At 43.1% G+C, this 14,426-nt stretch overlaps 1 protein-coding gene across 1 annotated transcript in view; it reads left to right on the top strand.

Moving 5' to 3' along the window:
* Positions 1-13,449, top strand: part of LOC146809084 (uncharacterized) — a 123,774-nt gene extending 110,325 nt beyond the window's left edge. Inside the window, exon 2 of the mRNA XM_085614292.1 lies at positions 12,456-13,449. Coding sequence (XP_085470418.1) covers positions 12,456-12,716 — 261 coding nt within the window. The 3' untranslated portion in view covers positions 12,717-13,449. The remainder of the gene's footprint in view (positions 1-12,455) is intronic.
* Positions 13,450-14,426: the final 977 nt, after the last annotated feature.

Here is a 14,426-nt window from a genome sequence, read left to right as displayed (position 1 = left end):
GTGCCCCTGGAACTTCACTACGTTTTATGGTTGTTCGACTTGCCCCTGTATCGAGTAAGAATTTTCAATCTTGACCTAATAATTCACTATGTACATAAGGTCCTTCTTGATCTACAGGAATCTCGATAAGCGGTAAGTCAACTTCCCTCTCTAGGCTGGTTCATGCGTAACGCTGATACTCAGGGTATTCATACTGTGCAGTCTGATACATTTGTCGTGTTGTGGTTTGTGTGGCAGTAGCAGGCAACGGTGGTGCAGCTGGCACAAACTGTATGGGTTGCTGTGAGGCTGGCATGGACTGTTGCTGAACTGGCATGGACTGTCCATGCTGCATAGCTCCTTGTTCATTCTGATCTTGTCTAACTAATCGTGGTCTCTCCTTTGCAATACCTGTAGCTATATTACGTTTCAGGACTGGACAATCATGTACATAATGGCCTAGTTGTTTACAGTAATTGCAGGTTCCTTTTACAGGAACTGCAGAATCACCAGAATGTGTCACACCCTTTTTGTGACCATCTGCTGGTACTGTCTGAGAAACTAGCATTTTCATTTTTGTATCCTTCATGCGTCTATGCTCGTGTTCTTGTTCATCCCTAATTCTATTGTGATGATACTGTAACATTTGTAGCATTTGCGACGGAGTGTTACTTTGCCAGGTACTCTCGAATTTCAATATTCTATTCTTCACTGGGGGCAATGCATTTTCCACTAATTTTGTCACAAATAGATGTGGATATGAGTCACTACTTGCTTTTATACCACTATTTATACCAAAACATTTTTCAAATCGAGCATAATAATCGCTTGTGTCTTCATCTTGCTTTTGTTTACAGGCTGTGATTGCACCCCAATCTTCCTTTTTTGTAGTTAATAAACGTGGCAGTACCTGTACTAGTAAACCTGGTAATAGTTTAACTTTATCCCCGAGCCCCGAACCTGCAGTTCGGCTCCTTTCTTCCTCTGCTAATGCTGTCCAGTCTATCTTTTGGTCTCCCACTTCCCACTCTTTTTCTTTCAGTTTTTCATAAATGCCAGCAGGCAAAAGCACCTTTAATATCGTCATAATATCAGGAAAGGTGTACTCTCCCATCAGTAACATGTCTTTAATTTCTCGGTGGAAACCCGCTGGGTCTTTGTCATGACTAGGTACTACTTTTTTCATTTCTAATAATTCCATTTTTGATATGGGTGTGTAAACAAATACACGGTGAAACTCATTGTCTTCGCCTTTTATTGGGTGCACTTCTCGTAGGGGATTTTGTCTATCCATATAGTACGGCGCTCTTTCTCTGTGGGGCAGCGAGAGAGAATCCGGACTTACAAAAAGGACATACTGCTTACGTGACACTAATATCTCTTTAATTAGCTTGTTACTAGAACCTCTCCATCTGTTCGTGAGTAGTTCCGTTAATATATCAGGTAAAGGACCAGGGTCAGTATGTTGGCTCTTATATAATATGAGGAGTTGCTGAATCATATATATTCCAGCTAAACGTTGTTCATCTGTACTGAGGTTAAAAAACGTGTGTGCTACGGTCTCATCACCGTATTTTTCAGGACTGTCAATCCAGTGAACGGCTGATCTGGCTAATTCTTGCTCATCCATGGAATCGAGGAGGTGGTAACCTCTTCGTTCTCGTAGTATTTTATCTGCGGCTTGAAACGAATGTTCAGGAGATTTCAGATTTATTACAGGCGTCGGATACGTTCTGCTATTATTTGGACATACAGAGTGTATGGGATCAGAAAAACATCTAGTATTTTCACAGTATCTTCCTTTGCCTACATAGGCTATGGTCTCTGACTGTCTTGCGGAATTCCCTGATTCGGACACTTCATCTTGCTCAAACTCGTCTGTTCCCAATCTCTCTTCATGAATACGCTCTATTTCTTTACGTATTTTTCGGCACATGGCTATTATACAATTTTGCTTATCGTGTCTCCCTTCTGATATATTCTGACTCCATCTTGTAAGAATAAGCATTGCATTCGGGTCTACCCCCGGACGATCTTGATTTCTGATTACACAGTTTATGAGGAAACGTAACAGTTCCCCCTGTATTTCTACTTTCTGGAATTCCATAGCTCTGTTAATACATCCTGGATCTCGTCCTGTTTGAACAAAATGATATATGTTATCTAGATGCGTAGTCATCCCTGGTAACCTTGCTAAATACTCTGCGGCTCGCCTGATACGTAATGATGCCAGGACCATTTCGTCCTCTTTACCAACCACTGGGTCATATCTACAATTTACAAGGAGTTCCTTAAGCGTACGTTCACTTACGAATTTAGGTGTACGTGAATGCGCTGACTCTTGAAAAACAAGTTTATTTATTCTGGGTGGTGTAAAGGTACTGCTAGCACCTCCCGTGGCCCCATCTGGGGCGTCGGGTGTGAATGGATTCGTTGAACGTGACACAGCAACTATGGGTGTCGATACCCCTATAGGATCGACTGCGGAGACAGATGCGGAAACAGATGTGCTTGCCGAAGCTTGTATCGGGACTTGCTGTTGCACGGGGACAGATACCTGATCCTGACGTTGAACCCCTCCGCCAGACGGTCTATGTGGTGTGGCGTTAGCATACTCGGGAGCTGCATCGTCTAGATATGAGGAAAGAAAAACATCTTCTGCGGTTCTGGGATGCCCCTTTGGATGTACCTTAATTGGAAATAATGGGGGGTGGCAAGTCTTTTGGCATCTCTGTAACAGCCTTAGGTAGTCCTTCGGCTAGAAGGGGATACATACCATTCATAAGAGCATTTCTTTGTCTATTCACTTGTTCTGATTTCACTCGGATACCTTCCTCAATTAATAGATTTTCTTGAACTTTATTTGAACTTTCTTTACTCCTCTCTTCTTGTCTACGTGCTTTTTCTGTTCGTCTATGAGATTCTTTACGCCATAACTCAACAGCGTCTTTCTGTGACTGTCTGACCTTTCTTTTCCATAACTCTTCCTCCACTTTCATGATGCACTCTGCATCCCAGGTTCCCGCTATGGGCCACCTTTGACTTTCCGGTAATCCTTTGGTATAATCTACCCATAGATCAAGAAACAATATGGCATCTAAGCCATGTTTATGGTACATAAAATGCCCTGGGGTGTCCCTAGGAGGAATAGGAACTGCTTCTTCAAGCACCCCTTTTCTGGTAGTAATCTGTCTTAACTTCGAGAAGAGCGGCATATTGACAACTGATCTGATACTTACTCTTGAATTTTCTTAATACGAAAAACACCATAAATGAACAGTGAACAATGAACAGTCATTCATACCACAATATGCAAGACATTTCTGAATACTTTAAACATTAAACATTAAACATTATAACAATGATCGACAATGATGACAGTCTGCCTAACTAATCACCACGCTGAATTCTTGACAATAACTGAATACTTCGGAATACTTGATATACTGCTAAACAGTACATATACACTGCTAAACAGTGCAGACCGGATTTGTGTACCCAAATCCGTCTTGACCGGCACAACCTATGTGCGCGTCAACACGCCTCCCCGGCGATGGTACTCACCGAGTAGCTCCTTGAAACGGAAGGCCTCAGAGAATGGACAGGACTCGATAACTGCGGACATCGGACCCTCTGGACGTCGGGATTTCGGAAAACCTGGTGGGCCTCTGTATACCTCGGATCTTGCTCTCTCAGCTAGGCTCTGGTCGGGATACTTCGCACTTCTCACCGCCTCGTCTGGGTTGATCGCAGCCTCAGTCGCCCCCGCTTGACCGGAGGGAGCTTACAGGAAATCCTGCTGGTACGCGTTTATGGTCCGTCCAGCTGTGGCAGGAGACCGGGCCTGCAACGCACCGCCGGCGCGTGAGATGAGAAAGTGTCCCTATTCGGGCGCCATTATGTGGTAAATAAAAATACCGGACTGAATTTCATACGGAATCTTAAAATAAAGTAAATAGCTCAAAATAACAAGAGGCAGAATCCGTGGTATAAGAGGTTTTCTAATGGGCTTTATTCCATTCAAAATGGCCGACTCGAGTCGCGGCCTTCAGGTTCCGTCACCACGAGGGTTCAGGAAGTGAAGTACAATAATTTATTGATAGACATGTATTTTTATAATAAGTACATTACAATGAAACGAATGTAGAAGGCGTAACATTTGATAAGAAAAGTGACAAAACAGTGACATAATCGAAACTAGGCGTAATAAGGAATAAAAGAAACATGATTGGTTAGAATTATCAGACATAGGTGGATCTATAAGATAATACTTGGCATAGATGCGCGCGCGGCAGCATGACGTGTAATTGACGTGCAACTAGGGGGTGAAGGGGACTTGACATTTAGCTCTACATGTGGAGACGAGAAGTCTGGGGGGTCAAGTCAACCTAATCCCAAATCATATCTAACATCCTATGTTTAGAGAACTATGTTATCCACAAGGAAGAGACTCTCGGACAGAATCTATTCTATACTGACTGTGTACGTGTACAAGCGTCTAAGTGTCTATATGAGATGCGAGGGATAGAAAACTTTCCATGGCAGCAGGGCTATGAATCACTTGCAGGAGGACGGAAAGGCTGAGTCCTTTGCTTGTGAGCTAAAGGAAATGTTTACCTAAATCACTGGACAGGAATGCATCGGCTGGAGAGCAAAATAGATAATTCGAAGGTGAAATACAACTTCTTGGCAGACAGGCGAAAACTGGCCGAGGCAGGCACCGTTAGCTGCACAGGGAGTAGGACAAAGTTCATGGATACAGATGCGAGCTCAAGCTGAAGCTGTCAGAGACAGAGAGCAGGGAAAGGCTTTGAGGACAGAATCGGGCCTACTCGCCTGAACTGTAAAAATGGAGTAACTTAGCCATATAAAGTCGGTGGCCTGTCATACCTAGGAATCGAATATCCAGCCCATTGATGGCGGATCTGACAGAGAACATGTTGACGATAGACACACATATGTTTGCGTCTTAGAAACTGGAACTGGAGGGAACATACATGTACTTGTAACATGCATATAGAACCGTTGGGGTCCAAGATAGGGGACATAACTGATCAGGAAAATCCACATTTCCACAAGACAGGGACTAGAGTGACTGGCATGGACAGTTACCTGTCTTGGGATCATGGGAATTAAGGATGAGGCTTTTAGCACACTCATGGGAGTAACAGAAACTTTGAAGGACAGGCATAGGACTGGAGCAGAAGAATGAAGCAGAGTGATATCTAAAGACTAGTCAGGAGCTGGGCAACACTTGTGGAAGACAAAATGGGACAGAAAACACACATATAGTACAATGCACAAATAGAATGCAATAGGAAAGTATAAAGCAATCGACAAACCATAAATGATCGTCTGTATGCTCTAGGGAAAATGATCTTGTAACAGGAAAATCTCTACCAATAACGCAAGATGCAGTTAATCTCACAGAGCCTTGGATGAGACTCAGTCACGAGACGAGTGAATCTCTGCAAGAGGCATCAGGCTTCAGGACTCACTAGCGCCCTCTGCTGATACAAACTAACATTTGTACATAAACATAAGAGAAGACAAATGGAATGAGGAGCAGAGATCAGAAACAGGTTCAGGAAAAGGAGGACTAGTTTTAGGAACATGGAGCGGCGTGAGATGAGCAACACAGACACCGCCCTATGAAACAGAGCTCTGTATGATGAGATACATGATCAGGACTGGGAGGATGCAGAGCAAGGAACCCGGAAATGCGAGATAAAAGGAACCTGAGCACGAACAAGGACACGACCGACAGAACTAGTAAAACTGGAATACAACAGGCACAGAGCAGCTGTAACAAGAAGGAGGAAACAGACAAGACAACGTTGTATTACAGGCAATGGGAAATAACAAGGAAATGGGGAATGCCCAAGGCACACAGACAGACAGTATGAGCAAGCCTTAACACACAGCAACAAGACATCCAGGGTTCACACAGGTTCACGGCATTAAAGAAGGGAAGACGAGAACGCTGCACACTGAGCTCACCGGGCAGAAATAGCTGGAAGATCAAAGAAGGAGCAGAGGCGGAGGGACAGAGACAGGTACTCAGGTGCGAGGAATCAGGGAGCCACTAATGGAGGGGGGAAGACTAGGAAAACCAGAAGACACAAGAAGGGAAACAGTGTGTGGATCCGTGCTGAGAAAGAGAAATGTCCAGAACGCATGTATGCACGGGAACCATGAATCATGATACTGAATGAGCACCACCTGCGGCATGTGACATAGGAAAGGTTTGGACACTGAAGGAACTACAATGTCCATGATGCATCACAGTGGTGTTGTGGAAACCAGGACTGGTGTATGATGTGGGCAGGGTGTGCAATGTGATGGAGAGGCTTGTGACATGTACTGGTCTAAAGTAAAGACCCCACAGGGCCTTCATGTGTACCACCAGATGGCAGGATGGCAGAATCCTTCCAGGTATGAGCTGTCTAGCAGCAGATTGGTACTAGGCTTTGTCTGGCATCTCTGTCCTATGGCAAAATACCCTTTTGATGCACTCTCTTGTCTTGATTGCTTTGAAATGCATTGGATTTGTTCTTAGTGTATGTTGCAAGCTTCTTGCAAGAAGAGACATCTGACAAACCAGAGGTTGGTTTCTTTATGATGAGACCTAATGAGGTAAGTGAGTGCTGAATGTAGAGGCTGTTGGGCATCTTGGTTCATTTGTCCTACATAGAGTACCATCAGTGGATCTTTAATATTTCTCTGCAAAGTCATGTTTATCAAACCAAAGCATAGGTTCTCCTCAATGGCAAACATTGTCTCTGAGGCAACTCTGCTGTAGTCAACAGAGCGTTCGTTATTAATGGTCGGTAAGTCTGTTCTCACCATCTCCACTAAATAAGCCCCTCCCTCTCCCAAACTCACTTTCTCAACTATGATAAGAACGTGGCAAAAGTTTATTGCCTGCAATATTGACCATGAAATGTACCCAACTCATCAAGCACATGCTTGCAGATCAAATCACACAGATGGCTGTTTTGAAACCAAGCTCCATGACATTCATGTAAGACAAAGGATGAAGGTCAGCTGTTGCACAGGATAGTTTGAAGGTCCTCTGAAGGTACAATTCTTTATTTTCCACTCCTACAGAATATGCATACAGGGTACTTGAAAAGATGCTGTACCATGTCTATAAGTCAAAAAGCATTGAGTTACACTTTCATCAAACCATTTTCATATAGTTGGATTAGCATCAAGAGTATGGTTCATTTCCTTTATGTTTCAAACAGAGAATGAGTCATAAATCACCTTGATGCAACTTCCTTGTGGCTCTCAGTTCACATGACGTTAAAAAGCAAATTTGCTTAGAATATGTTACATGCTATAACCTTGTAGCTAACGTTTCGCCTATTTCAGTGAATTCTACTACAAATGTAATGAGGTAAGCAGGAAAAGGAGTGAGTGGGCATAGGGTGGGGACAGAGTTGTTGGCATTAGTTGGTACGTTGCCGGCATAGCACTGACACTTTCAGTGCTTAATTTGAGCCGGTGGTTTTAGGTGCTCGGAACAGGCACTCAATTGCCAACACCGGGGCATATGACAGTCTGCCACATGGTAGTGGTGTCTGCCAAATTAGGTACGAGCACAACAACATCTGTTTAATAATTCAATGTACATTTCCAATGGTTAGTATTTGATTCCCAAACCATTCTTATAGCTTTGGGGCCCTGGAAAAGATTGAACTGTCACACTTTTAAGAGTGTGATGATTAGTAGTGTGTTGGTGCTGTCATTGGCAGCGCTGTCATGAGCAACAAATGGTTCAAGTGGTATTGTCCTCCTGTCGAGGGCCCCGGCACACATATTTCTACAAATTAAGCACCAACACTTTGCATGCAGACAGCGCTGAATCTTCACAGGTGAGGGAGCCTGAGGGGCTAGTTGGCAATTTGGAAAAACAGTTCAGCATTGAGTGTCAGGAGGTGGACTGTGAGGGAATCAAAGATCAAGCATCATGGTGAGATACATCTAAAGACAATGGTAGAAATAAGCAAGTGAAACTATAGGCGAAATAGGCCCTTTTGGAGGCTAAAAGTAAGCATTTGGAGACACTGTATAAACAAAGGCCAAGAGACTTGCAAGTGAGAAGGGAACTTATAAAGACCAAATATAAAGTAAATGTGTATCAGAAAAAGCTGCTAAGAAAGCAATATTAAGGATTATGCAAATGTTTTGGATGGTCAAAGAAAGGATGAATCAGCTCTTGGCATACAGATTAAAAAATATGAAAACAGACCATACAAAAGTTGCATAAAGAGCACACAAGAAAGGCTAATGACTATCAAAGCTAATGTCATCAAGAGATTTCAAGAATGTTACCAGTACTTAAATGCCACAGAACCACACAATTCTATTGCAGAAAGATCCTTCTTCCCTAAAATGTAGTTGCCAAACTTGTTGGAGCAGCAGGAAAAGGAATTTTTAATTTAAATTTAAATGCAAGAGGTGTACACCTCAATAAAGTCACCTAAAATAAGTAAATCACCAGCACCAAATGAAATTACATATTCTTTTATAAAGTTTTTAAAGGAGTTCTATCTTGTGGAATTATATAACATCAATATTAAGGACTGACTATGTCCATCTCAGTTTAAGGAAACAGTCATTAAAGGCCCTAAATCAGGCAAAGACCCTCTGGAGTGCAATAGTTGCTGACCAATTTCACTTGTCAATGGTGATTTCAAAAGATTGGCAAACCATGGGTAAGTGGATTACAGAGAATGTTATAAACACTGGTTAAAAACAGTAGAGTGGATTTGTTGTGAAGAAGAAGAGGACTTTTGTACTTCAATTTCAATGCACAATTAGAAGAATGTATCAGAGATATTTGTATAATAAGGGCCTCCTTTCCCCTTTTCTTCCATCTTTAATATAGTAATTTCTCTGTAAGATCTATAAGTAGTATTATTTCTGTTCCATCTTCTAATTGTTAACATGTTTTTTTTCTGTGATCCACTGCACTATGCTAACAACATGTCACAGTTCTTCTGGACAATGAGAATTATTTTTAAGATTTAAGACCATAGACGAAGTACATTGTTGGTTATTTTGCAGACATAAACTAAGTAGTCTTTTCTTAAAGGCACAGTTGTTTTAATTGTGTTTTACTGATTAAAGTCATTTGCTTTGTGTGAGTTGTATTTTCTACTGTCAGCCTAGAATGCACCCATCCACTTCTATAAAATGGCCAACACTTAACCAAACATTTTACTTTCAGTTAGAGCCATATGGTAATGTATATGTTTATACATGTATGTGCATTTTGTATCTGCAAACCCTCACCAGGGAGCAAAGGAATGCAATGCATGGTGATTGTCATTCAAGGTAAGAAATGACTTAGTACTGTATATGTGTCCAGCAGGGCTCATCCCTCAGCCCCACGCTCCTCAATGCATATATGACCCCACTGTCCAACTTCGCCAGATCCCATGGTCTCAACATAATTTCCTATGCAGATGAAACCCAACTCATCCTCTCACTCACGGACGACGCCACCACCACCAGAACAAACTTATACAGATGCATGACAAATGTTGTCGACTGGATGAATAACAACTGCCTACAGCTGAATACAGACAAGATGGAAGTACTGATATTTGGCAACAGCAGCAACACATGGAATGGCTTCTGGTGGCCATCAGACCTAGGACCCACACCTGCTCCCTCCAACCACGGTAGAAACCTCAGAATCATCATTGACAATAAGCTCACCATGAAATCACCTCCGCTTGCTTCCTCCCTCTGCGCATGCTATGTAAGATCTTCAAGTGGATACCCCTACACACAAGACGCACTGTGACACAAGCCCTCATCACCAGCCAACTGGACTACGGCAATGCCCTCTACATACGAATCGCCACACACCTTCAACAGAGACTTCAGATCATCCTGAACATTGCAGCCAGACTCATCCTTTGCCTTCTCAGACAAACCCACATCACACCCCACCACAGAAAACTCCAATGGCTCCCCGTACAGAAGAGATGCCAATTCAAGCTGCTCACCCTCGCACACAAGGCTCTACATAATCAAGGACATGCCTACATTAACCACCGCCTAAACTTCCACAGCCAGAGTGAAGACTACGCTCTGCCTCCCTTTCACTTACCAAATACTCCCTGCATCTCACGAAGCAGCACATTGCAGCAGAGACCTGGAACAGCCTCCCCATGAACCTCCAGACCATCAACTCACTTCCAGAATTCCTAATGGCCCTCAAGACCTCACTGTTCAAATAAGCCTTTGGGGCCTCTAAGCGACTGGATACCCTATTGGGTGATTCGCTGCTCTTTATACATTCTGATTGATTGATTGATATTTGGACAGATAGAGTATTCTATGGTGATTCTATGAGCTGAGAGTTTATTCTAGAGAATGAGGGCCTCCTTATGTGTTGTTTTCTTCTTTCTGAACTGTAAGATACAAGGCACACACCTGATGTTATTCCAGTTTCATTTTCATAGGACTTTCTGAATAGGTAGTGTCAGCCGTTTTTCCTGATGCACTGCCTTAAATGTGTTGATCAGAATGCAGACCTGGGTGACTAGCCAGTGCCAGTGCATACAGGTACTCATGATTTGGTCAAACTCCTTTAGATGAGTGCAGTAATGACATGCAAGATGCTCCTCATGTGCTCTTCAGTGGAGCCAGTGTGGCATTGGGGGTGCCTGCATGTGGCACAGTGGTACCATCCAGGCACTTGTGCCTGGACAGTCATTCCTACGTGCTATTTGGAAGGGTGGGGTTTTATTCTGCATGACAATAAGCCAGTTAGGTGTTCTTTGCATGAGCGAGGTCAACAATAAGATTTTGAATTAGAGTCCATTCAGCTCCTTGGCAGACACCTGAGCTTCTTGGGTGCTGATGGTGATAAGTATGAATTCAGACTTAATTGGATTGAGCTTGATGTAGGCAGTTTGGAAGAGACAGGTGGCAATATTTGAGTTGAGTCCTCACTGTTGGTGGAGATTTTCAGATAAAAGTCATGCGCCCATAGGCATAGTGATGCATGTTGCTTCTATGGGTGGCCACATGCATTTTGAAAGGCTCCTTTAAGAGGTTGAAGAGGAAGATTATGGTGGAACATGGATTAAAGAACCTGTGTTTCCAACATAGTCCGAGTAATAACAAATGACCTGACAAGGATTAGGGGTGGTTCTACCGAAAGGCAATAGGAAGCAGCTTGCATGGTGCCCACAGTGTGGCAAATGTGTTAGGTCTTCCTTGCAGATACAACATTTTGACCCCTTATATGTGCAGATGAGTAACACAATGTCATTTTAGCTACGTCGTCAAATATCCTCATGCTAGATATGGTCAGGATCTTATGGAGGACTCCTTCAAGAAACCTGCTACATTGAATGATTCATACCAAAGATGCACTAGCTCTCATTCCATTGCTCTTCGTAGAGCTAGATATTTCATCTGAGAGCTAGTCACAAGGCACTGCCACTATCACACTTGAAGAGTGATGATTAAGTATGGGTTCAGGGGAAGATGAGACTGTTTTAGTTGGCTTATCATATTGCTTATGGTATGTGGCACAGACTCAGAGATGATGGCTTGACTGGGAAATGCCTTAGCGGAAGGTTTAGGATGAGGAGCGCGAAGGGAGAGAATTATCCTTTTAAGCTGAAGAAGGATTATTGGAGCAGTAGGGTCCTGAACATATTTCTGAAGAGGCATTGCCTTTGATATATGTTGGCAACACTTCCCAGGGACTGAAACTTAAGGCAACCATTATTATGGCTCAGGGATTTCTTGTAACATTGGATGGTTTGGGGGAGGGTTAAGCTCTGTATTTATGGGATCTGGTAGGTAGGACCTTTAGAAAAAGGTCAGGCATCTATTCCATGTTGATATGTTCATGGCCCTGATCAAAGGGAGGTCGATTCCTGAAAATCTAGTTAATCAACGCAGTTATGTCAGAATTGCCAGTACGTGACCTCAGGTTTCTAAGTATCATATTATTCTGGTGACACACTTTGTACAAGGTTTGATTAATAAGAGGTGAGCCTAAATTGAACCCAAGGGCTGATATGGTAAGTATGGTGTGTTATTAGGTCATAATCCAAATCAGCTAAAACTACGTTCATTTGACGCCATACGAACCTCATGCGCAGCAGAACAGGGAAGTTCATGTGCACAAAGTATGCCATCAAATCGATAACACAACATTTCAGTCCTGTTGCACTTATCTGTTACATGTAAGGACATGTCAGGCCAGGCCATGATGAATTTAGTTTCAGTGTGTCATTCACCTGGAATGCCAGGTGTATTCTTTGCTAGAGATGGCAACGAGTTTGGGTCTTTGTACCTTCTTAATATCTGCTGGCCGTGCTCCATGTGTAGTCATGCTAGGATATCAGCTTCCAGGTTCATCCCGAGGCTGTGTATGTATCATAGTATGTACCACACATAAACAGAATATGACCCTCTTTCCTTCTCTTTTACAGACACGAGACGCCAATAGCCGTGGGGACATAGGCCTGGCGCGCAGTAACTCCAGCACTGCCCTGATCCTGAACCACGTGGCCTTGGGCATAGGCCTCATGGTCAACATCTCTTGGATGGCTTATACCATTTTTGTCATTGTCACTTTACGTAGCTACTACAGCACTATCGTGCACACTAGCTATAACAACGACGACTACTATGGCCAACTGTTACACAACACAAATGGAAGAATCACCTTGGAAACCACATTCCACCATTAACTGAGCCAAAGCCATTGTTGTGTATGGTCAGAATATATTTTGGGCCATATTATCAAGATCAGCGTTAAAATTATCGCTGCTTTAGCGGCAGGAAACCTCAGCTAAAGCGGCGATAATGGGCTTGATAATATGCCCTTGTGCATTCCCATAGAAGCCCAGGTTCACACCAGAACATGGGCTTCTATTGGAATTCTCACGGGCATATTATCAAGCCCATTATCGCCGCTTTAGCGGCAGTTACCTGCCGCTAAAGCGGCGATCATTTCAACGCTGATCTTGATAATATGGCCCATTGTGTTTTGTCAAGTACTGGTGGAGGGCCTTACCCATGTTCATTTCATTTCAAATGTAAAAGTAAAGAAACAACTCAATATAATGTCTTTGGTGCACGCCAAAAGTAATACTCTCAAAGGGCAGGGAACGATAGTAGAGAACGGTAGGCCAATAGGTCTTGCTTTTTATTAGTGAAAGTGCATTGAGTGCATTTAAACTTACACAAACCCACACACACCACCTCCTGTCAATTACCAGGAACTTTCACTAATAAAAATGCAGACATTTGGTTTTGCCAATCTTTGCTAAATATGGTTTCCTCTTGTGTATTTTTGAAATTTCGTAAAGGTTTGACGACTTTTCTGTGTACTTCTATATAGGTATCTTTGATAGGTTGGCAGTACCATGTTTGCCTTAGCGCAATGACACCCGTTGGGGAATCGCATACTTAATAAACAGTAAACAAATAAATGAAATAGAAAGCTTTCTTTGCCTAATTGGAATGAGAGTGGCATACTTTAGATGATTGACCCATATTTTTAAAGCATTCAACATATTAAACTGAAGCATCAAGAGCGGTTTCATCCTCACTCTGTGCTTATGGGAGACTGAAAGTCCATGAAAGTTTATAAACTTTGAGGGCAGCCTCCAAGGCGACCGGCAAATCCGGTGGAAAGTCACGCAGGCCTTGCCTAGAACATTCAAAAGTAGTAAAGTTACCAAACAGTTCGACAAGATGATACTAAACACTCTTTAGCCCACACTCTTCTTTTAAAATATCACAAGTACAAAAATAGAGTTAAAAAAGCTATCATTTTGGAAACAGAATCAGGATGATTTGTAGGGGTGAGTGGGTCTCGAAGAGTTTCACTCCGCGGAATTCCACGGAGTTGCATAAAAACTCTGCGAGATTCTGCGGAGTTCGGTGAACAGGTGGAATCGGCACGTCGAGCTGATTTTTTGCATCAGGAGGTTGTTCCGCGCTGCAAAATCAGCTCGATTGGCACCATGCGGCATGCCAGAGGGCACTGCTTCTTTGCTGCCACTCAAGTAGATTTTCTACATGAGCTGCCGCTTTGTCACTGTGAATGGCAGCGACCGCCCACGTTGAGAAAATCTTGCATTGTGTCGTCCTAGTGTTCAAAAATCGTGCTGGGGGATGCCAATTCTCACTGACGCTCGCCAGATTACCGCTGGCGAGCTGTGCATGAGAAAAAACACCACTATGTGGCAGTTGGTGTTTTGCCGGAACTCCGTGTTACATGTGAAACGCAGAGTGGGCAAAACTCTGCGGACTCGGTTGGCGGAGTGGAATTTATCACCCCTAACTAGTGATCTCTCTATAGATCTAGTAGGACTGAGTGCCATCTTAAGCTCATTGCTCTGAATCAAATGAAGCCAAGTATAATTGTGGATGAGGGAGTGATATGTGAAAGA

This window comes from Triturus cristatus, chromosome 7, assembly GCF_964204655.1.
Source record: "Triturus cristatus chromosome 7, aTriCri1.1, whole genome shotgun sequence".
NCBI lineage: Eukaryota > Metazoa > Chordata > Amphibia > Caudata > Salamandridae > Triturus > Triturus cristatus.
Note: the sequence above shows the minus strand (reverse complement) of the source record. Positions and strands in the feature narration are given on the sequence as shown.